A 21,466-nucleotide genomic window follows, 5' to 3' on the forward strand; every position below is an offset into this window, starting at 1 on the left:
CCTGGAGATATATGAATCTTTGAAGATTCACGAATTCTTCGAGATTCGTGAATCCTTGGAGATTCATGAATCTTTAGAGTTTCCGATATGTTTGGCAGTAGAATATCATACCAGGTGTAAGTCGCAATTGATGGAAGATTGTTACTATTATTACATCATCATTCTTACCCAGTAAAGTAGAGGTCTTTGCCGAGATTAAAAAGATATAAGAAGAGGGCAATCATCCTGATTCTCCTTGTTCATCTAAAGTCTGCTGGATCACAAATGAACGGAATTGGAGAAAAGAATAGAAGAAGAATTTAAAATGAATGAACAATTAGAGTAAACCTTTTTCCAATGCTACTGGATTCAGCGTTAGGTTCAATGATTAGCGCACTGAAAAAGTTTGGGAAGCAGTGGTCTATCCGTGTACGTGCCCTGCTGGGTCGCTTCATCTGCCTGTCTGGTATATTGTTGCCCTGCTGATGGGTGCTTTGTTCGCGATTGGGTTTGCCAATCATGGTGATAATGGCAGGTGTGTCCCCCGGGGGCCGGTCATTGGTCGAAATGTCCCGCTTGGAGTGCTGCCTTATTGTGGCCCAGCAACTCCCTATAGCGATGTATTGCATTGAAGCTATATTGCTACCTTTTGCTTGACCGGACCGTTCAAAAAGATCATCTATTATTCAATTCTATTCAATCATTTTACCCCCATGCCCCCTGCACGGGGTGTGGACACTGCTGTGTGGTAAAGTTCTTCCGCACCGAGCACAGCCCCCTGTGACGTCAGTAGCGCTGTGCAGAAGGTGACAAGCTTTTTGAAAAGAGTTCTTTGGGCGCGTGGACGCATATGGAGAGCGAAATGAAATTCAAATCCCACCCCTCAGCCTGTCTGTGACACAGAGGTCTGTCCCAACCCTCTTCAAAGTGCTATTTTTTCGTGGGGAGCGTGGAGAGCGATCGTTACATTGTACATTGTGTAAAAATTGCGCACCCATTAGGCCGTGACTGCACGTGGTTGCCGCACGCATCCGGTTTTGCCGCTCACGCGAACGGTTGTGAGAGACAGGCACTGAAAAAAAGGGTCCATCAGCATCACGAGGTGTGTCCCATAGCCTCACCCGGTTAATCATCCTGATTGTGTGATGTGTTGTGAGCGCTAAACTATCTTGGGTCGTGCCGTGTATCCCACACGTTAGTTCAACCCTATCAGCGGCCCGATGAATGGTCAGCGAGCAGATCGTTCGCCCTTACCCTTACCCTCTCAACGACCTTCGTTTGGTGTTGGATAGATTATTTGATCGTTACTCGTGTTTCATTTTTTGTTATTGTTGCCCTGCTGCCGCCGTTGCTTTGCTAATGTCCAGCTACTTGTTTTCTCAAAATCAAGAGCCCTCACCCGATTAGTCTATCTAATTTGATGGTTGGCCATTTTACGCGGCAAGGCGCTAACGGCAAGGAACGAATCGTAAATGATCGTCGTCGTCTCGCCGGTGTAACCCCATTATTGTTCTCCTTTCCTTGCCTGTGGGTTGGCAGTCGTCGTTTTCCCCGAACAGAAAAGGCATGGAATTAAGTGAATGGGTGAAATTTAACAAGACAATTTCGGGCTCGAAACGAACTGGGCTGATTAATTGTTAGCACTGTCGGCGAATCCAAATGGGGGAGTGAGTGAGTGGGATGTCCTTCTTTGGAGTTTTTTGGGGTCTCTTATTTTTTTGGTTGCATCTCTATCGTCGAACGATTTGTTACACAGTGACTAATTTAGCAGCTCTGGTAACCTCAGCTGAAACCGATTTGTTCCTACACCGAGTGTAGAGCTCGCTTAAGAGATACAGCTTGGCCGTCATAATGAAAAAATTTAAACATATTTCATGATAGTGTACGAATGATGGTCTCGTACATCTTCTCGAGAGCAGCAGCAGCAGCAACAGAAAAAAAGGAACCAATCTGTTTGGTAACGCATTCAAGCGCACGGAACAGCGGCAAAAAAAGGGAACCAGAAACACGTGACCATGTGGTGCGAATTACCGTTCGATGGCGCAAACGGTTTAAAAAAATTGCTAACGGGAAACACCCATTGCTTTGCCCTTGCTTTGTAGCTTAACAGGCCTATTTTTGTTGTTGTAAGCGATGCATTGTAGCTTCTTTTGCTTTTTGCGTATTTTTTATCGCGCGTTCGTCGAGCGAAGTTCGTTTTAGTGCGAAAATGGAAGAATATAAGAGAACAAAGAGGAGTAACAGATGCTTTGCCTGGTGTTCAGCTGTAGTAGGAGGCAAATTGCAATAAATTAAGTTATGTGCGTCCCATTGTGCGTCGTTAAAACATCATCAATCTTACCAGCGTCCTAGACGATCACACCTTTAAAGCGTGTTTAGCTTACCATTTCGCTCAATTTCCCATTGCACGCGTGTTGCGTCACGGGGAGCAGCGCCAATAATTAAGCAACCGGTGGAGCCGAGCACACAACACGCGAAACCCATTTCCTTTAATTGTTGATCGTAATTTCGTGTATCAAGAAGCAATAATCGGTACATTAGCTAATAGGAACCCGCTACCCTACCCAACTGGGATGACTAGGAGTGACTGAGATACTTTGCGTCGTCCAGTGGGATTTACATTTGAAGCCATACTTTAACCCCATCGGGGACAGGTCAGTGTTCCGTTGAGGGAATTTCTCCCCGAACCGTCATCTAGTCTAAGTGGCGCGACACCAAAGGCGATGCATCGGCGCGCGTAGGTGGTGGTGGCTTCATTTTAATGGAATCACTTTCGCTCTAACGTGTCCCAACTAAGAAGGTGGCAATGGAGAAACCTTGCTGGAGAGATGACAATAAAGCCTGCCAATCAAATCGAAATGGCGCAGTTCCGCAATCGGGGAGTATAAGCTAGACGGGGCGAAGGAGTAGATAGGTTTAGAGATAATGGTTTGAAAATGTAACTAATTGATAGAATTGATCGTAGCTTCAATTTCCGTCTAGAGCTCCCAAAGGAAGTCACAACTGACTTCAATGTGTTCCCAGCGAATGCTTTTTCGGTTAGATGCACAGTAAAGTTCCCTAAAGGGGCAACTCCTACAGCTTGCAAAGGCCTATCATCTTTGGGAAACTGAATCAGTGTGTAGTTTTGGAGTATCCAAGACATCAGACCTTGAAATAAGATATTCTTTGATTGTTGATTTGAATATTTCTGTGAACTTTGATTCTTGAAGTCATCTTAGGGAGTCTAGGCGCCTAAGACTCTCGGCAGACATGCAGGCCCTATACATATTTTTGAGGTTTGAACCCACGATAGGCATGTTGTTAAGTCGTGCGAGTTGACGACTGTACTACAGGACCGCACCATCTTACTCCATCTTAAACTTTGCGAAATTGAGGGACTTCGAGTGCTTTGGGAAATATTCTTGAAGAGTCTTGATTGTATTCATGGCAAGAACCTGCCCTTGTTCTACTTTTTTTCAAAACCATACAGAAGAGATTATGTGTGGAGCATCTTCCAGTAAAGAAGTTACTGCGGGCAAAGCTGTTTGTGCAAAGCTCTCTGTTCTTGTTGTTGTTAGTTTAGTCAACCTGCTAGGATCGCTGAGTAACGCTTGATAACCTTCTTTCTTCTTGTCACAGATATTACAGCAACGGTTGGATCAGGCGACCCGGTCGCGCATTACCCTAAAGGAGCGGCTCGAAAAGTCGAAGGAAGACGTAGACGATCTACGGTTTCAGGTAAGAGGAGCAAGAGGTGGCCCATGAACGGAATTTTACAATTTCCTTGTTTTTTTTTTCAATGCCTTTTAGCTGAAGGAGAAATCGATCGAACTCGAAGGTACCAAGGCGCAGCTGCGTGTGATCGAGTCGAAGGCGACGAGCAAATCGGTGCCGTCGTCGACCGTCGGCAGCCCGGAGCGGACCGCCGCCTCCGTGTCGTCGTCCTCGCCGCCGCCGCCCACCTCGCCGATGCTGTCCGCGTCGCACACGCACCCGCAGCTTCACCATCACCACCCGCACCACCATCACCACCATCACCATCATCCCCACATGCTGCTGGGGCTGCGGGGCGAGAGCGGGCCGCGCCTGCTGCAATCGTCCTCCCAGGTGTCGACGCCCTCCATGAAGGCGATGACGCCGGTCGCGATGGATGACATCGTTGGGCAGCAGCAGCAGCACAACAGCAGCACCGAGTCGACCCAGGATCAGCCCGACCGGGACGGCAGCATAGACCGGGCGGCGGGTGGTCGCCTCTTGCTACATCAAACTCCTCCCCAGCAGCAGCAGCAGCAGCAACCACCGGAGACGCCCCGTCGCCGACCGTCAAAGATACCGCTGCCCGGGACGAAGGGTTCGGCCGCACCGAAACCCCCGACCGGGCGCAACTTTTCCGCCACACCTACCCCGACCACGCCGACCGCACCGGTCCAGCGTCCGCTCGGCGGTGGCTCGTCCGGACCGCCGTCGAACCGTAGCCTCACCAAGAGCACCGGCAGCCTGTACGTGAAGTCAACCGACACGGCCAGCTCGTTCGGCCAGCAGCAGCATCAGCACCACCACCACCATCACCAGCAGCAGCAGCAGCAACCGCCGCAACCGATGGCCCGGACGCGCGACACGACCAGCACGAGCAGCGGCAGCCTGTACCGGGCCGACTCGGCGCTCAGCTGGCGCACCAGCAAGGACACGCCGTCGCTGGAGAAGTCGCGCTCCTCCTCGATACCGGTGTCGGCCGCCGGCAGCAAGGGCACCGCTAGCGGCAGCAGCAGCAGCGGCTCGGCGCCACCGTCCTCGCCCGCCGCCAGCACGCGCACGTCGATGGGGATGCCGCCGCCGCCGCCGATCCCGCCGTACGGGATCGTGTGCTCCTCGCCGCAGCCGCGCGCCAAGCGCGACAATCTCACCAGCAAGGTGAAGAACTGTGATTCGCTGTCCCGGTTGCAGTCGGCCCAGGTGTCCACGTACGGGGTGCTCGCGACCGGCACCAGCAGCAGCACCACGGGCGGGCAGCAGCTGAGCAAGTCCGGCTCCCGCAAGGAGCTTAGCGCCGCCAGCCCGGGCAGCGGGCCCCCCGAGCGCAAGGGAAGCACGGCGGGCGGCGCTGTCGGCGGTGGCAGCACCGTCCTGCGCCACGCCTCGACCGCCTCGATCGGGTCGACCGGCCAGTCGGACGATTCGGCCTCGGTAACGGCGTCCACCAGCACCACCACTACCGCCACCACCGGCAGCAGCAACGTGAAGGTACGCAACCGTAGCTGGCTGAACTGGCTGAAGATGTAAGCGCCACCCTGCTCCCGCCAGCCCCCGACCACCCCCTGAATGCATGACAGTGGGGGATGAAGACGAGGGAACGGGCGGGGTGCGTGTATGTGTGCGTGCCTCTGTGTGTGTGTGTGTGTGTGTGTGTGTGTGGATACGGAGGTGACAGAACGGGACGGTCGTCACCACACACCTCCTCTCATCACCATTCCAAAGCCACTCAGCAAAACACCATCTTCACCTTCACCAAACCACCGCCACACAACCGACACCACCATCATCTCAACCGCGCGAGTGTCCGGCAGGAGTTTTCCCGCTGTAGTGCAGAGGACATCTGACAGAGCGAGAGAGAGAGAGAGATAGAGAGCCAGAGATAGAGCGAGAGAGGGAGCAAAAAAACAGAATGATTTGAGGAGGGAAACCCCGCAGGAAAAAAGGAACAAGCACGCGTGCGGCACTGTGTGTTTGTGTGTGTATGTGTGTGTGTGTGTTTGCTCTCCTTTTTTTGTTTAGTTAATGTTCACAAGATTTCTGCCTCTTCTTCTTATTCTTCTTCGTCTCCCTACGATCTACTGCTCGTGCTTGTGCTCGCTTTCGGCAGCTGCGTAGCGGCAGGGTTAGGACAGCTTAGCAAAGAGGGAGGGAGGGGCGGGCCCGATGTCCTCTTTAAACCCCCAACTTTACCCCCCGCTTTACCCTCTCTAATTGTATCGCTTTAGCGCCCTCGAACGTACAGAGCACGCGGTGGCACACACCTTACTCTCCGGGTGGGTGGGTCTTTTCGCGGTGCATTTCCAGTGCAGGGTTGCGTAAAACAGAGGATGGGCAGGGCGAAAATGGAGGGCCAAAAGATTGTAGCGTATTGCGTATTTACATTCCAGCGGTGCTGTGCTGTGCCCTTCCCTCCCCGCAGGAACTGATGGGAGCGATCTGATGGGAGCCAACTCTCTGTTGCGTTTGTTTCGGTTTGACACTCTTTTTTTCTCGTTCTTTTTCTCTCCTCCTATTTTGCACGCCTCACCCAGTGTTCTTTGCAGCCCCATCACCCCCCCCCCCCACTCTTTTAGTTTGACTATAGTAAGTTTGTGTTCGTCTCTGTTTGTTTTTGTCGCAGCTACAGCTCCAATTAAAACACCATTTCAAACAATTGTCTCCTTTTGCGTCTACTATTTCCGTTGCGAATGTGCGTGTGTGTGTATTGACTGTTTGAGATTGGTGACTGTGTGTGTGTGTGTGTGTGTGTGTGTGCGTATCTGAGCTGAGTTTTTGAAGATTTGTGGGTCGGCAGGGATGGGGGGGAAACCGTGGGATTTCATTTTGTTTGTGTGTACTTGTAACGGCAACCGGGAAGAGGGCGGTTTTGTGTACGTCATTAAGCGCATGCATGATGTGTGTTTTTGTTGTATTTTACTCTACCGAGCCTGCCACATGTGCTGTGTGTGTGTGTGTGTGTCTGAACCTTCTAATTCTCTAAAAATGCGTGACCCCGAGTGTCCAAAGCTGCCCCCGTGAGTCAGCAACGAGATATCACCCGTACCCAAAAGCAATGAGCCAATGCCTTAAAGATAATGTGTCGAGCGGTAAAAGTTGCGGACCAAAACACCTCAGAAGGAGAGATACAGTGAGAGCGATACAGAGAGAAACAGTGATGCGATCCTCCACTGCAAGATACACTGCCCAGAGTGTTTCGGCTGTTTGGCTGGGCAAGCAAAACCGCCGTCCATGCTAAAGCCGACCAAGGGAGGAAATGTTACACGACTACTGATCGGCAAAGTGGACGGACGTCAAGCAGGACGAGCAGCAGGGGCAGCAACAGTGATGCTGAAAACACGGACATGCGCCGAAGGTTCCTGCTGCGCCACGCCGTTTGCAAACCGAAACCACAGCGAGGCCAACTACTACTACTAGCATTTTCTACTACCCACTACTACTACTACTACCACTACTACCCACTACTACTACTAGTGCTACTACCACCGCCACCACCACCACCAAGAACAGCAACAACCACCAACCACTACTACTACTACTGCCATTCCTCTAGCGCGTGTGTGGTAGCCTACCTGTTTCTTCTTGTTTCGTAAGTCCTCTTATTTTGTTTCATTTTTGTATTTTTGTTTTCGATTTTTGTTTTTATTTTTCGTTACTCGTTTTTGTTGTTGTGTTTTCTTTCCCCATCCTCTCACCAACCCCTCCTAAACCCGATCTCCTACGATCGCAATGGGCAAATATTACCACGTTTGTTCCCTGTTTTCCTTTTTTTTGCCTTTCAAAATATTTCATTCTATTCCATCCATTACCCTCTTCACCCTTTTCCTCTCCCCACATCACTCTGTTTCTGCTCCCTCTCTTTCTCCCTAAACTGGGCCGAATTTACATGTTGGTGTGTAGTGTGTGTACAGTACTCTCGACAGCTTTTCACCCCTCTCCATCTTGCATTCTCGGTTTCTGTAGCGCTTTTTTTTATTGTTCACTTCTTTAAGCCTCATTGTATAATCAACTTTCATCCAACTTTTTTCTCTGTCGATCTGTTTAATATTACTGTTTATACACAATTTTCAACTTTCTTTTATTCACCTTCTTTTTCTTCTATTTCTCACCACTTCTTTGTTTTCTGCAATCGATTTTTTCCGCCATTTTCTTTCCCAATGCGTCCCAATTCTTTGTTTACATTTTTCTGCGCCTTTTTTCATCATCCACTTTCTACATCTTCTACATCTTTTTACATTTCTATTCTTCTATTCGCACTCATGCTCTATCTGTTTCCATTCGTCTGCCCTTTCCCTCACCGTTCCATACTTTTTCACCCTTTCATGCGTTTTCGATATACGCTTGGTAAAGCATTTTGTGGCTGGCTTTTAGTTTGTTGTATTTTTTATTTATTTTGGTAATAGTGTTGTGTCATGTAGTAGTAGCATCCCCTTCATTTGTTTTAAGTTTTATGCATTTATCTTCATTGCAGCGTGTGTACCGGTGGGGTCTTACGGTTTTAGTAGTCACCACCACCATCGCGTGTTTTCGTATGCGTGTGTGTGTGTGTGCTGCATTGTTTTTAGTTTTATTCATGCCTCATTCATCATCACCTCGCTCGATTACTTGGTAGCTAGACCAAGAAACAGTATCGTTATCCCATCAACAAAGGGCAAAATAGTTGTAGCAGTATAGACAACTGTTTAGGTGAGACATTTTGACTGGTGAAGACATTTTCATGAGCTCAATTTGCAAAAAGATTTGTCGTATGATATGAAAATAAGTGAATGCTCCAGCTGCTTCCTTCAACTCGGCGAGAGCACATGGCTCGAGAAGGTTGCAGTTTAGTACATCCATTACCATACAAGACAAGCTGGCATTACTGCATCCTTCCGAATTATCACTTTCAAAGATTTGCTCATTTTACGTACGGATGAGTAGTGTTCTAGTGTTAGTTATCTCGAACCTACCGCAGTAGAACAAAAGATTTCCTTTTCCCTATACCATCCCAACGCCCCTCACTAATACGAAATCAGGCTCACTTACTCATCCCTATCTCCCGTCATCACATTCGGGTCATTATTTCCTTTCGTTGAATACGGCGGAGTACGTGTACTTATCTGTTCCAATTGGTACGATCACTATGAATGTTACGTATGTATGTGTGTCTGTGTGTGATTGAGAGTGTTTGTGTGTTGAGTGTGTACAATTCATACAATTCATTGTTTTTGTTCTTACTTATCAGTTCGATGATTTGTTTGTATTTCTGTTTTAAAAACAGCACAACAAAATTACAAAATTCATAATGTCATGTCTCCAACATATGTCTCATGTCTGTTGTGTTTATAGTTATGTTTTACTTCATTTCTGTTATTGGTTGTGTTATCTACCTTGACCTTCTTGACGTATGTTTGCGAAACAAAGTGTATATACTGTTTTCAGGACATTTAATCCGTTTTTTACGAAATGATGTGAGGTTTTCCATTTTTATTTTTGGCTCGAACTCGCATTCTAGAAAGTTGAAAACTGTTCCGTCGTGGTTCCAAGTATGTTGCGTACCTCCACTATGAAGTTTGAAGATGTTCCATGGTAGTCGCAAATGTTTTGGATGGAGTTTGAAGTTGTTTCATGGAGGTCCCAAATATTTAAGATCCCTCCACTTTAAGATGGAAGATGTGCTATTGCGGTCGTTAGTATGTTGGATGACCTCATTGAGAAGCTAGAAGATGTTCCAGGGTGATCCCAGGTATGTTAGATGCCCCACTATGAGGTTGAAAGATGTTTTATGAAAGTTTCAAGTTTGTTGGATGCTCCAATATGAAGTTTGAAGATGTTCCAATGGTGGTCGCAAGTGTTTTGAAAGAAGTTGGATGATATTCCATGGAGGTCCCAAGTATGTTGGATATCTCCACTATGAAAATGGAAGATGATCCAAGGTGGATCCGACAATGTTTGGAAGATGTTGGGGGCATTTGCCACTCTATGCAAAACTTAAAGTTGTCTAACTAAATCGGCTCTACCTCGTTGAAGTAAAAGAGAGTGCAAACAAGTCGAAACACCAGTTCATTGCAAACACTTGCAGATGTGTGTTATATGCTGGGTTGCTGGTTGCTCTCGTTGCTCGCTGACTCAACTATTGAACCCGGTCCCATTAAACCGGAGACCAGGGCAGTGCTGGACAATCGGGAGTCCGCCGCGTACTAAGCCGCTTCGACGTGTGGTGATTGTCATTGTAATATGTGTGTTTGTATTTGTGCATGCATGCATGTTTTTTTTTGTTAAACTTTTCAAACAAGAGCTGACCGTTGCAACCAGAATAGCAAATGAAGCGTTGTATCGTCATCATCATCATCATCATCTCCACACCAGCAGAAAGCACTATAAACCCACCAACTGCAGTAACTGAGTTACTGTACTACCTTCCCCTCCGAGCTCGGGTTTTTGTAGCATATTAGTGTTGGGTGGATTCTCTGGTAGATCTTAACATCCGGTAGTTGGCTAATGGGTAGTTTTAATACCACACCAAAAAACACACATAAACACCCAAACATCCACCATTTTATCATCCTCATGGCAATTGGAAAATACCCCCTTTTCATCATCCACACACTTAACGCCCTCCCGCTTGCACTTAGTTATGCTCTCCTCGCGCACACCAAGAGTTTAAGTGTATTGGTAGCTTCGTTTTTTTTTTATTGGTATCTGTTTTTGGTTTCATTTTGGGAGCTTTTTCTGCACCACTTTGCAAGTAGCAGCTACGAAGCTAATATTACGGAAGAACAAGCAAAGCGAGAGAGAGAGAGAGAGGAGAGAGGGAGACAGAGAGCATAACCCTACATCCTTTCCACAACTTTAATAAAATCCTGTTGTAGTGCAGTACCAAAAAAGATATATCACACCCCTTCCCCCTTCATCACCCTCAAGAACCACCCCATACCTCACCCCTTCTCTCCCCTGTTGCTCTAGCCTATATCTCGACCGGCTAGTTTGTTTGTAACTGGTTACTCATTCTATCTCTTTTCGCTCTTACATTTTTTTCTTGTTCTTCTTTTTCTTTTCTCTCTCCAATTTTCACCCACCCCCACACACACACACACACTCGAAAAAAAAAACAGGCGCGAAGAAACAACACATTCCGTTTGGCGAAACCAACACTAACGCCGCTAGCAGTACCGGATCATGCAACCCCCGCCATCATCACCACCGCCTCCACCACCACCAGCAGCAGCAGCAGCAGCAGCAGTGTGGGTATCCGGTCGCCTCCACCGCCCCTGCCGGGGATTGCCCGCTCGCCGGACATGTACGCGTCCTCGCTGCGGGCCATCGGGCGGGTACGATCGCGCACGGCCACCGGCAGCGCGACCGCACCGAAGACCCCGACCACGCCCACCGCCGACACTCCCGCCGCCACGGTGCGGGCCGCCTGCTCCACCTCGGCCCTGTCGGAGCCGCGCCGGGACCTGATCGGCGAGTACCTGGCGGCCAAGAACCGCCAGTCGGCCATACCGCCGCCCATCTTTCACGTCCGCCCGCTCGCACTGCAGGGCGAGCAGCGGCCGCAGCAGCAGCAGCAGCGCCAGATCGACGAGCTGGCGTACAAGCATCCCCTCCTGCTGATGGACACCTCGGACGAGGAGGACGACCAGGAGCAGAATGCGGGACAGGAGTCGCTGATAGTGCCAAGCCCGAAGCTGGTCGCGTTTCAGTCGCCCGGCAGACAGGGCGAGCCGGGGCCGGACGGTTGCCGGCTGGTGGGCAGGGTGAACCCGAACATACTGAAAACCTGGGAGCAGCTGGTGGCGGGCGGCATCGGTAGCAGTGCAGCCTGTGCGCACCAGCAGCAGCGGGAGGAAGCGTCACCACGGTACCACCCACCCGCCCCACAGCACACCGGCGAGGAGTGTCTGGTGCTCAGTAGCGGCGGCTCGGACGAGGCGGCCAGCGAGCCGGACGAACGCCAGAGCTGCCTGCTGTACTGTCCCCAGCGGCCACCGCACGGCGAGGAGGAGCTGGTCGAGTTCAAGGTGAACCGGTTGCGGCACGCTGGGCAGGATGATGGGACGGACGGTCACCGCGGCGAGGGAGCGCCGCTGTCCGTGACGACCACCGCGACGACCGCCCGCAACTCGTCCGACGGCGGGGTCGACTTCTACGACAGCATCGACGCGGTCAGCACGTGCGTCCGGCCGGGCACGACCACCGCCCCGCGGGACGAACCGACGGTCGGCAGCTACGGGGAGGAGGAGGCGACCGATGCGGGCGAAGCGCTCGCCGAGCTAACCTCACTCGACCGCAAGCGGCTGCTCTGGTCGATCGCGATCGAGTAGAAAGGGTTGCGGTTTGGCGGAGCTCCCGGCGTCGCTCTCGCGTGTAAATCGCGCTGTAAATCAGTATTGTATCTCTCTGTCTCCCTCTCTCTCTTTGATCGCTCGAGTTGCGTCGAGAGCACACAAGCACACAAACACATGATTTCCTAGGCTTTAGATTCCTAAGTTGAGAGGGGTTGGCGTGTGTGCAGTCGATGTGTGTGTCTTCCTAGTGGTTCCTGGGCTTTCGTGCTGCTCTGCGCACGATCTAGTCAGCTCGCTATAATTGTACACACACACACACGCACTCATAATACCTTCACTGCGGTGTGTACACGAAACGAGGCAAAGCGGAGGACATTGTGCTTCAAACGGAGAGCAGACGACGAACCCTTCAACGTGTGGCAGCAACAAAAAAACGGGGCCTCGCCTACCGACAGACAATCAAAAATACATTCCACCAGGAACCAGGAGGTCGGGGGCGGTGGGCGGTAAAATGGGTCACTTTTCCGTTGCTCACTTTTGCTGTGTTGATCGTGAAAGAATTCAGAAATTCACGCGTGGTTTGCACTCGTTGGGTAAAGTAGCTTCTAATTTCGATTTAAAAAAAAGCTAGCAACAAAAAAACACACACACACATGGGGTTGTCCTCCCAGAATATGATGGCGGTTTTTAATACGCCTTCGATGACGTCACATTCCAAGGGACGCAATGCTCGGCTCACTTCACCTCACAATATGTGCATCAGGGTTCGGTCTTGTCTTTTTTTTTTGCTGTCCTGAAAAAATGGAGACAATATACACACCTTCAGGGGGAACACACACACACACATACACCCATAGGAAAATGGAAAATAGGCATAAAAACCACACGCCAGGGTTATGATATTAAAAAGGGTAGGACCTATCCTACCGGCAATCTAACGGGTAGAGCGATAGAGATAAAAAGAGAGAGAGAGAGAGAGAGAGAGAAGAAAAAAGAGCAGAAAATAGGAAGAAAAACGGTGGAAATTGGAAACAAATGTGAAATGAAGTATTATGCTTAAGAGATAGTTTCGTTCGGCTTGCACACTAGAGCATCTGTTAGTTTTAATGCGTCATTTTTGTTTTGGTTTTGTTTATTTTTGGCTTTTTCCTTCTTTTTCTTTTATTCTGCCTTCTTATTTTTGCGTATTATAGTTTTTCTTCTTTTTTACATTTCCTCCTGGTTTGCTTGATGTGTTTGTTTCCCTTCCCCCATCCACTCACTCACTTTATTTTCCATCCTTTTTACATCCTTCCACCGGAAACAACAGCGCTCTTTTGGCTGTTATTCATTTCGCTCTGCAAACCGGAGCGGACGGGTAAAGCGAGGGAGAGCACCGACAAACACGTGGCGTTGGCCGCTCAGTGGTGAAGGGTTTGTTCGCTTTCCTTGTTTAATTTGTTTACAAAAACACACACAGTGCAAGGCACGGTCGACCGCATTCGCAAACCACCACGGGTGGCAACAGTTAGGCGAGCAGGAGCGAATGGTGACTGACGCGGGGAAGCAAAAGGGGTGGTGCGGGAGGCGGTGGGGCGAGTTTAAAACAATGATACAAAACAAAAAGCAATGCAAACCCCCAGCAAAAAGCGAAAAATCTCTAGCGGTTGCTTTCGAGAAGAAAAAGCATAAAAAAGAATACACACACACACACACATACACGATAAACAAAATATCAAAATAATAGGGAATATAATGGGTGTAAGTAAAAACGTGTGAAATGAATTCAGAAAACAAACAAAAAAAGAAAAGTAAAGTAAATGAAGCCAAGAAAGATGAAAAACCCGAGGGAAAGAAAGAAAAGGGGGGGAGGGGGGAAACAGCACGTGATATAGCAAGCAAAAAAACGGTTACGAACGCAGGCGGGTCTAAAAACGCGGGATGATTGAAATGATTACTTTTATACACACACAAACACACAAACACACACATACAAGTGGTTTCCGTGATGTAAATAGATTTACCGCAAAAACACAAAAACAAAAACGAAAAAAAAAAACAGCAACGCCCTAACCTCTCTTCCTTAGCGCGGGCAATCGGGCGCGAAATGGCGGGCAAACAAAATGGCGGCGAATGTGTAACTAAACTATAGCAATCCCAGATATACGTGATGCGCGATTTCGTCCGAATTCAAACGGAAATGATTGAACACTATACATATACATATGCATAAAGATAGGCAAGCTCCCTCCTGGCAGTGTGGTGGGTGCGTTAGGTGGAAGAAGTCATGTTAAACCGGCTGCGCAGGGGAGCGCAGTTCAAGTTTGTTTTGTTGTGTTTTTTTTTTTAATATTAGTAGAACATCATCAACAACGGCAACAAAAAACTCATTAGAGGGAACGAATCACACGAAGACATTATTTAACCAAGAAACTAGGGCAGGGGTTCGAAGGGTGTGTAAATGCTGCAAGCAGAAGGCGAAACGAAATTGTTGCAAAACGAAAGGGGGCAACTGAAATTGAGGCTTGAGCGAGAGGAGAGCGAAACGCAGGGAGTAACTTGTAGTGCAACTACCCTTACTACCTACTACCTACTACTACTACTACACGTAATACACTACCAACCCTACTACTATCTACTACCGCGCTCCCGCGCTCGTCCTCCCCTCTCTCTTCCCGGGTGGATCTGCTGCCCGCGGAAGCGACTCTCCATAGGCGTACGCGCTTCTTACCCGCTTACCCAAAAGCCACCGCGCGGCGGAAAATGGTGTAAGGGAAAATGTGAGGCGTGCGGGAACGCTTAGCAGAAGTAATACATGAAAATAAGAAACTGTGCAGAAGGAGAGAAAGAGAGATGAAAGAGGGGTGTGGAAATAATAGGAAAGCGAATTGATGATTAGTAACCATGATTATTACGGATTACGATTATTATTACTACTAGTGAAACAACAACAAAAACACACACACACACACCCATACATGGAAACACTCTGCTATAGCGATTATTATTATTCTAATTATTATTATCATGACTATCCGTGTGTAAGGAGCGCTCTCCCGTCAATGGGGTGGGTGGGTGGTGGGGAGGCAAAGCCCCTGTCATCATTATTATCAGTATATGATAGTGGTGATCAATGATGATGACGATGATGCTGGTTATTATTATTATATTATAATTATTACAAACCAACTACTTGCAACACACAGCACCACGGGAGGCGCGTGTGTAATAATTTCAGCTACTGCAGAGAAAGAGAGAGTGAGTGTGTGTGCATGGAGGGAAGGAGTAGGAAAAAACAATGCTAGTGGAAAGATAATGAGGGGGAATGGGGGTTTCTTTTTTGTGGGGGGCTAGGGAGAATCGAAGGGAAGCACGCGGAAGCACACAACATACCTCATTCAGGCGAGCGACCCGACACAGCTCCACGCGGACGATGCGCGATGGGAGAAAAAAGCGCGAACCAGCTGGTGGCTACCGGCACGGGCAAGGGGAGAAACGGAGGTGTGCTGCTGCCGCCGGGTCCATGTTGAAAGAGAAATCTAGTTATATATTTGAAAATTTCAAATTACAGTTGTGTATTTCAAAGAATTAAAAAGCGACGAACCCGCATTCAAATGTGCGAATGAACAGAATCGAAATAAAAAGATTAAAAATATACCAAACGCATCTGCTTTCCTTATTTGGCGTTTGTTGTTGTTGCTTTTAGTTTATTTATTTATTTCGGCAATTTTAGGGTCTGGTACTTCATTGACTATGACCACTTACCGGCACTCTACAAAAAAAAAAAGAAAAGTCTCACATCATCAGAGTTATCGGATAAAACATACATTTGATCGTTACAGGGTTTTCTACGGTTTATTGGTCAGTTTGCATGATTTTTGGTGCGTTCCCACGATTTTTGATCGTATCCCATAGAGTTTTGGTTCGTTCCCATAATATAATGGTATTTTCCGATTGGATATCAATACAATTGGACCAAACAATTGAACGCATCAAAAAATATGGGAACCCACCAAAAATTGATGGGAACCGACCAATAAATCGTGACAAACCCTGTAATAGAGAAGGAAAATAGCCAGGGGTCGAGGTTGCTTCCCTGTGGTAAGGGGATCTGACAGGCCTAATTTGGTCAGTTTGTCCAACAGGAACCGATGATCCACTCTATCAAATGCGGCTTTGAGATACACGGTATCGACATGAGCGCCTGTGTCCATAGTACGTGGAAAGAATCCTACCAGGAAAGAATCCTTGCTGATGGTGCGCGATGGTCGAGCCACATCGGCGGAGAAGCTTGTTGTACACCAGCATTTCGAAGACTTTAGCAGGTGCACATAGTGATGTGATGCCGCGACAGCTCTCGATACAGCTGCTAGATTTGTCAGGAATAAGTGGCCCGATGAATTTACGGCTCAGAAACTGAGCATATAATTCGCATATTCCTTGCTGGTCGGACGATTCGACACTATCGAGTGTCATTGGCAGTGGGCATGGGATTTCATTTTAACTCAAAGATAATACATTTACGCAAGGCGAGAAAGTTTTTCGTGCCATCATCATAACCGTTTTAACAAATTCATTTTATTTTTCAATTCCTGGCGTTACATTTTTCAACGGCATTTAAACATAAACGGTGTTTGCTTTAACCACCATGGGGCGCCCCCCCACATCCCACGGCGCTCTTGTGGCTGTTAATTTGCTGCGCTTGCGTCTAGCGGTTTCCTCTTCTTGCCGGAAACATGATTGGGGCTTGACGATGTGGTTTGTAATTATTGTTATTGGCGCATTTCTATATGTTATTTTGATTTAAAAAAAAAATGAAAAGTCAAACCTAATTGCGCCTCTGATGCTGCCCTCTCCCGCTCTCTATCCGACCCTTCTGACGCATGTACGCGCACAGCTCGCTGTTGTTTTTACGTGTAAAGGTAATGAAAATCAAATGCATTTAAACGAACAACGCCCTTTTAGTTTAGAAAAGTGTGGTTAGTGTTTTGAAGATAAAAAAAAACGAAGGAATTCAATGGTGATGTCTAATTCTGTTCGGTAAAATGTGCCCGCGAAGGGCTAGGGAACGAAAAATGGGGCGGGCGCGCGCCAAGATTGGTAAAATGTGTTGTTTCTTGTTTGTTTTAAACTGCCTGACTGACGTTTCGCACTGAGCATTTCGATCGAAAACAGGTTCATAGTTCATTTCAGAATTGAGCGCACATAGAGCGGTATGATTAATGCATCATACAGCATTTTGCGCTCGAGTCAACTCATGAAATGGACAGATAAGTTACGAAAAGTCTTACCTTGTACATATTTACAAGCTGTACAGTTAGCTGGTTAGTGAATTTTCCCTATCTCTTTTACCTAACAATATATAGGTACGGCTAACGAGTCTTCATACCAGCGCACTGACTAAGCCCTACCACACCCGCACACACACACGCATTACATTACATTTACATCCATTCTACATGAGTGATAGAGCCTTGTCCGGTTCTCTGCTTCTAGCTGTCTGTTTTACGTCTACCATATGCTTCTTTTTGTTCCTCTGTGTGAAAGAGGTTTAAAGTGTAGGTGAGTGTGTCCTCTCTCTCGCACTAAAACGGTTCGAATTGCAGCTGTCTTTCCCTAAGACGCTGACGCGCGCGCGCGCGCGAGAGAGATTACCGATGAGGTTTGTTTTTAGTGAAATGATTTAAATAATGAGTAGAAAAGGAAACGCTTCCCCACTCCTTTTGCCAGCATGTTTCCTCCCCTGTTCGTCCGTTCTCTGGCCCGTTTCTCCTGCGCCTATACCAATGCTCACAGAGATCGAACAGCGCGCGGGCACAGGCGGGAGAGATCAATCCTGAACTGAACCTCCCCCGCGTTAAGGGGTTCAACTGGCGAACTATTTCCTAACTAGTGTAATTCTCCCTGCCATCCTTGCAGTAACCTAGACGACCCGTAACTGTGATCGTCGGAGTGAAAGTGAAAAAAAGAAGAAGCACGTGTCCATCTCAGACCGGCTATTTGTCAAGCTGGATTTTCGTACCATGAGCCTTCTTGCCAAAAAAAAAAAAAAAGAGAAAGAAAGAAAGAATTAATCCGAAAAACAACGGACAGTTTCCTATGTACATGCAACAATGCTCCCCTCCTTCTTGAGGTGCGATAGAAAATCGAATACTACTAACGCTACAAATCTAACAGCCTTCGCTCCTCGAACGATTACAAAGACAAAGCTTGCCACAAACTTATAAGGTAATGGAATATGTGTGCATATCGTTGAATGTACAAGTAACTGCGACGCAGTGCACACCCGCAGCACGTTTAGTTGTTTGGCGGTTGATCTGGGGAGGTTGATTGTGGCGTTGCTGCTGCTGCTGCTGCTGCTGCTGCTGGTGGTGCTGGCGTGTCTGCGCTGAGCTTGATGGCACCGAGCAACAGTTTGGCGGTCGGGCGGTCGGCCGGGTTCTCGCGGGTGCACACCAGAAACACTTCCAGCAGCCGGCGATACTCCGCCCCGAGCGGAATGTCGGACGGGATCGGGGGGCGCGTGCCGAGGCTAGCGTAGTTGATGAAGTTGTCATCCTCCAGCTCCGAATCGATCTCCGAGACGGGCTCGTCGTCGTCCACCTCGTCGTCGTAGCATTCGTCCTGGTCGAACGAGTCGTAGATTTCGCTGTCCTCGTCGGTCAGCACTTCGCGCGGCCGCTGGCTGCCCCGGAAGTCCGGCTCGTCCTCGTCCGAGCTGTCCAGCACCATCACGACATCGTCGACCGGTTTCTTCGGCGGGGTGCCGCCGACGGCGCCAGCCTTACCCTTGCCGGCTGCCGCTGCTGCCGCCTCGCCCGGGACGTTCTCTCCCCCGCCGGGCGCCGTGCCCTCGGCGAAGGCAGCCACCGCGGCTTCAACCTTCGCCGCAGCAAGCGGCAGGGCCTGCTCGCCGCCGGGCGCCTCCGCCTGCGCCTCGGACGAGGTTACCTCCCCCTGGACCGCTCCCGCTGCCGGCTCGATCGGTGCTGCGGTCGACGAGGGGGTGGTGGTGGTGGTGGCCTCTAGGTTCGGCAGCCCGTTTTTCTCCTGCTCCTTCGGTGCGTCGTCCTCGTCGTTGAGCAGATCGATCGTTAGCTGCTTGTTGTTGCCGGTGCCCTCCGCCGCACTGCCGTCCTCCGCCTTGGACCGCTTCATCCAACCTTGCGTTTCTGCTCCGGCGGCTCCGCCAGCACCGCCCGCCTCCAGCATGTAGTCGCTGTTGCCGAGCGGCGGGAATTCGGACGCCCGCTTGCGGGCCAGCACCAACGGTACGTCCGCCTTCAGCCGCTTCTGCTGCTTGACCGGATCGTCCTCCACCATCACGCAGTCGGTGTCGTCCTCGTCCATCACGACCACGTCCGAGTTGCGGCGGCCGGCCGGCTTGCGCATGCCGAGCACCTCGTTCGGCTCGGCCAGCGCTTTGTCCATCACGCCCGGGAAGGTGTGGGGCGGATAGCCGGTCAGCAGCTCGAACACGAGCAGCCCGAACGACCAGATGTCCGCCTTGGTCGTGCCGGGTCTGTTCTCGAACAGCTCCGGGGCGGACCAGAGGCCGAGCGCCACCGTCGAGCTGACGGTTTCCGCCGACCATCCCTCCACCGTGCCGTCCCCGTCCACCTTGTGGCTCATGCGGCCCAGCCCGCACAGCTTCACCGCCTCGAAGTCGCCCTGCACCAGCACGTTGAACGATTTCAGATCGCCGTGCAGCAGGCCGGCGACGTTGTGCAGGAAGCTCAGTGCCTCCAGCACGCTCTCGACCACCTTGGTCGCCCGCGGGACGTCCAGCGGCCGTGGGCCGTCCGCGCCGTCCTCGCCGTAGCGCAGCGAAAGGATGTAGGCCAGATCGACCTTACAGTACTCCATCGCCAGCTGGCACTTGTAGTCGGCCAGTTCGCCCTTCACCAAATCGGCACCGGCAATGAATGGGCAGCTCAGGTTTCTGAAAAAAAAAACGGCAAGCAAGCGAACGGAAAATTTGTATTGACGGATTTAACTGAACGTCAGGAGCTACCAGCGGCTCTTGTCAGGGTAGTAGGCCATGCCGAAAAAAAAAAAATTACGCAAAAAAAAAACATAAAACAAAATGGATGCTTCCCCCTCCGCACTCTTCTTCCCCTTTCCCCTTACCTGATGAGTTTCGCTTCGTCCAGCAGCAGCACCTGGTAGTAGTAGGTGAAGGTGCACTCGTGCCGGCGCGACATCAGCCGGATCGACCAGGGCGACCGGGTCGTGGATCCCGGCGAGCCGGCCGTGCGCGACGGCTGCGGGCGCTTGATGCGTATCAGCGACAGGCCCTCGGTCGCTCCCATCGAGCCGAGGAAGGGCGACAGCAGAACGTCCACCGAGTACGGCGAGGTACAGTTGGCCGGATTGCGGACGAAGGGTGTGCCTTCGTTCGGCGCGCTGTTTTCACTCTTGGCGTCGTCTACCATCTTGACCACCGAGCGGAGCTGGTTGATTGCGATAGATCGGATGTCAGCGAGCGGGGCGTTTGGCCTGCGGCGGAAAGGAGAGGAAGAGAATGAAAAGGTGCGAAATCGCAGGCCGAGCAACGATTGCGGCTTTCCCAATGCAATCGTACCTAACCCTAAAACCCCCAAGCGCGCACACAGAACTGTCACACACATACGAACACACACGCGCACGGTAGCACAGTTGTGCCCAGCGGTACAGCGAACTAGACAAAATATACACGCACACACACACACACACACGCGCAAGCTACCCACAGTTACGAGGGAAGCCACCGCGATTCCCAGAATTCGTAATAACCTCACTTACCTTCTCGGAAAGGGGATGACAGGAGCGACACAACACAACAATCACGCACAAGCACACGCACACTCGCGCGTACACAAAAAACGCTAATTTTGCAACACACGCAGCACAGGGGGCGCGGGGGCGGGTTGGCGCAGGCAAGACGCGATCGAAAGTTTTATTCTCAGTCCCGCGTCGGCCCTTCAAAGTAACCTCACTTTGTTTGCCCTGCCGCCAGAATAAAAGGAAAAGTCACTGAATGTACAGGACGCGCACACTCACAGTCACATATGCACACACTCTCACACACACACAGACACGGAACGGGACACACAACAAGCGGTACCGCCGCCGACGACAACTGGACAGAATGACGGACGCGTGCAAAACAATTGTTACATCGAGGCAGGCGCGTTAATTCCGAGATCCGTTTCGTTGTTGGCGCTTGCCGTACCGGTCGACACCATACCGCGCACACGTTGGACACACGCTCGCAGGGCACGTACACTTCGGGAAAAGTTTAACAGAAAACACTCGTCGCCAAGCAGGGGCATGGGTGTGAGGGGGGGGTGCGAACTCTAGCAACTCGGACAACTTCACCGTACGAAGCCTTGGATGGAAAAGAACTGCGTTTGGCGCCGATTTTATAACCAACGCCGTGAAGGGCTCTGACAGCAGCTTAGGCGGCGCTCTGACCGCGTTCCGGGCGAGGAGCGTTTTTAGGCCGTGCTCTGCACAAGCGCGAC

At 50.0% G+C, this 21,466-nt stretch overlaps 2 protein-coding genes across 8 annotated transcripts in view; one reads left to right on the top strand and one right to left on the bottom strand.

Annotated features, from left to right (window-relative positions):
* LOC121591478 (AF4/FMR2 family member lilli) overlaps positions 1-14,560 on the top strand; it is an 82,347-nt gene extending 67,787 nt beyond the window's left edge. For all 7 annotated transcript variants that reach the window (XM_041912017.1, XM_041912026.1, XM_041912072.1 and 4 more), the window contains 3 exons: positions 3,601-3,699; positions 3,772-5,202; positions 10,806-14,560. In XM_041912017.1, coding sequence (XP_041767951.1) covers positions 3,601-3,699; positions 3,772-5,202; positions 10,806-12,017 — 2,742 coding nt within the window. In that variant the 3' untranslated portion in view covers positions 12,018-14,560. The remainder of the gene's footprint in view (positions 1-3,600; positions 3,700-3,771; positions 5,203-10,805) is intronic.
* Positions 14,561-16,764: 2,204 nt separating this feature from the next.
* Positions 16,765-21,382, bottom strand: LOC121593090. The gene is made up of 3 exons (XM_041915162.1): positions 20,745-21,382; positions 20,091-20,459; positions 16,765-19,902 (listed from the first exon to the last, which is right to left on the bottom strand). The coding sequence occupies exons 2-3, from the start codon at positions 20,393-20,395 to the stop codon at positions 18,258-18,260; spliced, it is 1,950 nt and encodes a 649-aa protein (XP_041771096.1). The 5' UTR covers positions 20,396-20,459; positions 20,745-21,382; the 3' UTR covers positions 16,765-18,257.
* Positions 21,383-21,466: the final 84 nt, after the last annotated feature.

Source organism: Anopheles merus, chromosome X (assembly GCF_017562075.2).
Source record: "Anopheles merus strain MAF chromosome X, AmerM5.1, whole genome shotgun sequence".
In the NCBI taxonomy this organism is placed as follows: domain Eukaryota; kingdom Metazoa; phylum Arthropoda; class Insecta; order Diptera; family Culicidae; genus Anopheles; species Anopheles merus.

What these genes read in the sequence shown, in the direction of transcription:
- LOC121593090 (XM_041915162.1), bottom strand. Translation starts at nt 20,395, where the DNA reads ATGGTAGACGACGCCAAGAGTGAAAACAGCGCGCCGAACGAAGGCACA. An exon ending in GACGAAGCGAAACTCATCAG is followed by an intron (nt 19,903 to 20,090) that starts GTAAGGGGAAAG and finishes TTTTTTTTTCAG; the next exon opens with AAACCTGAGCTGCCCATTCA.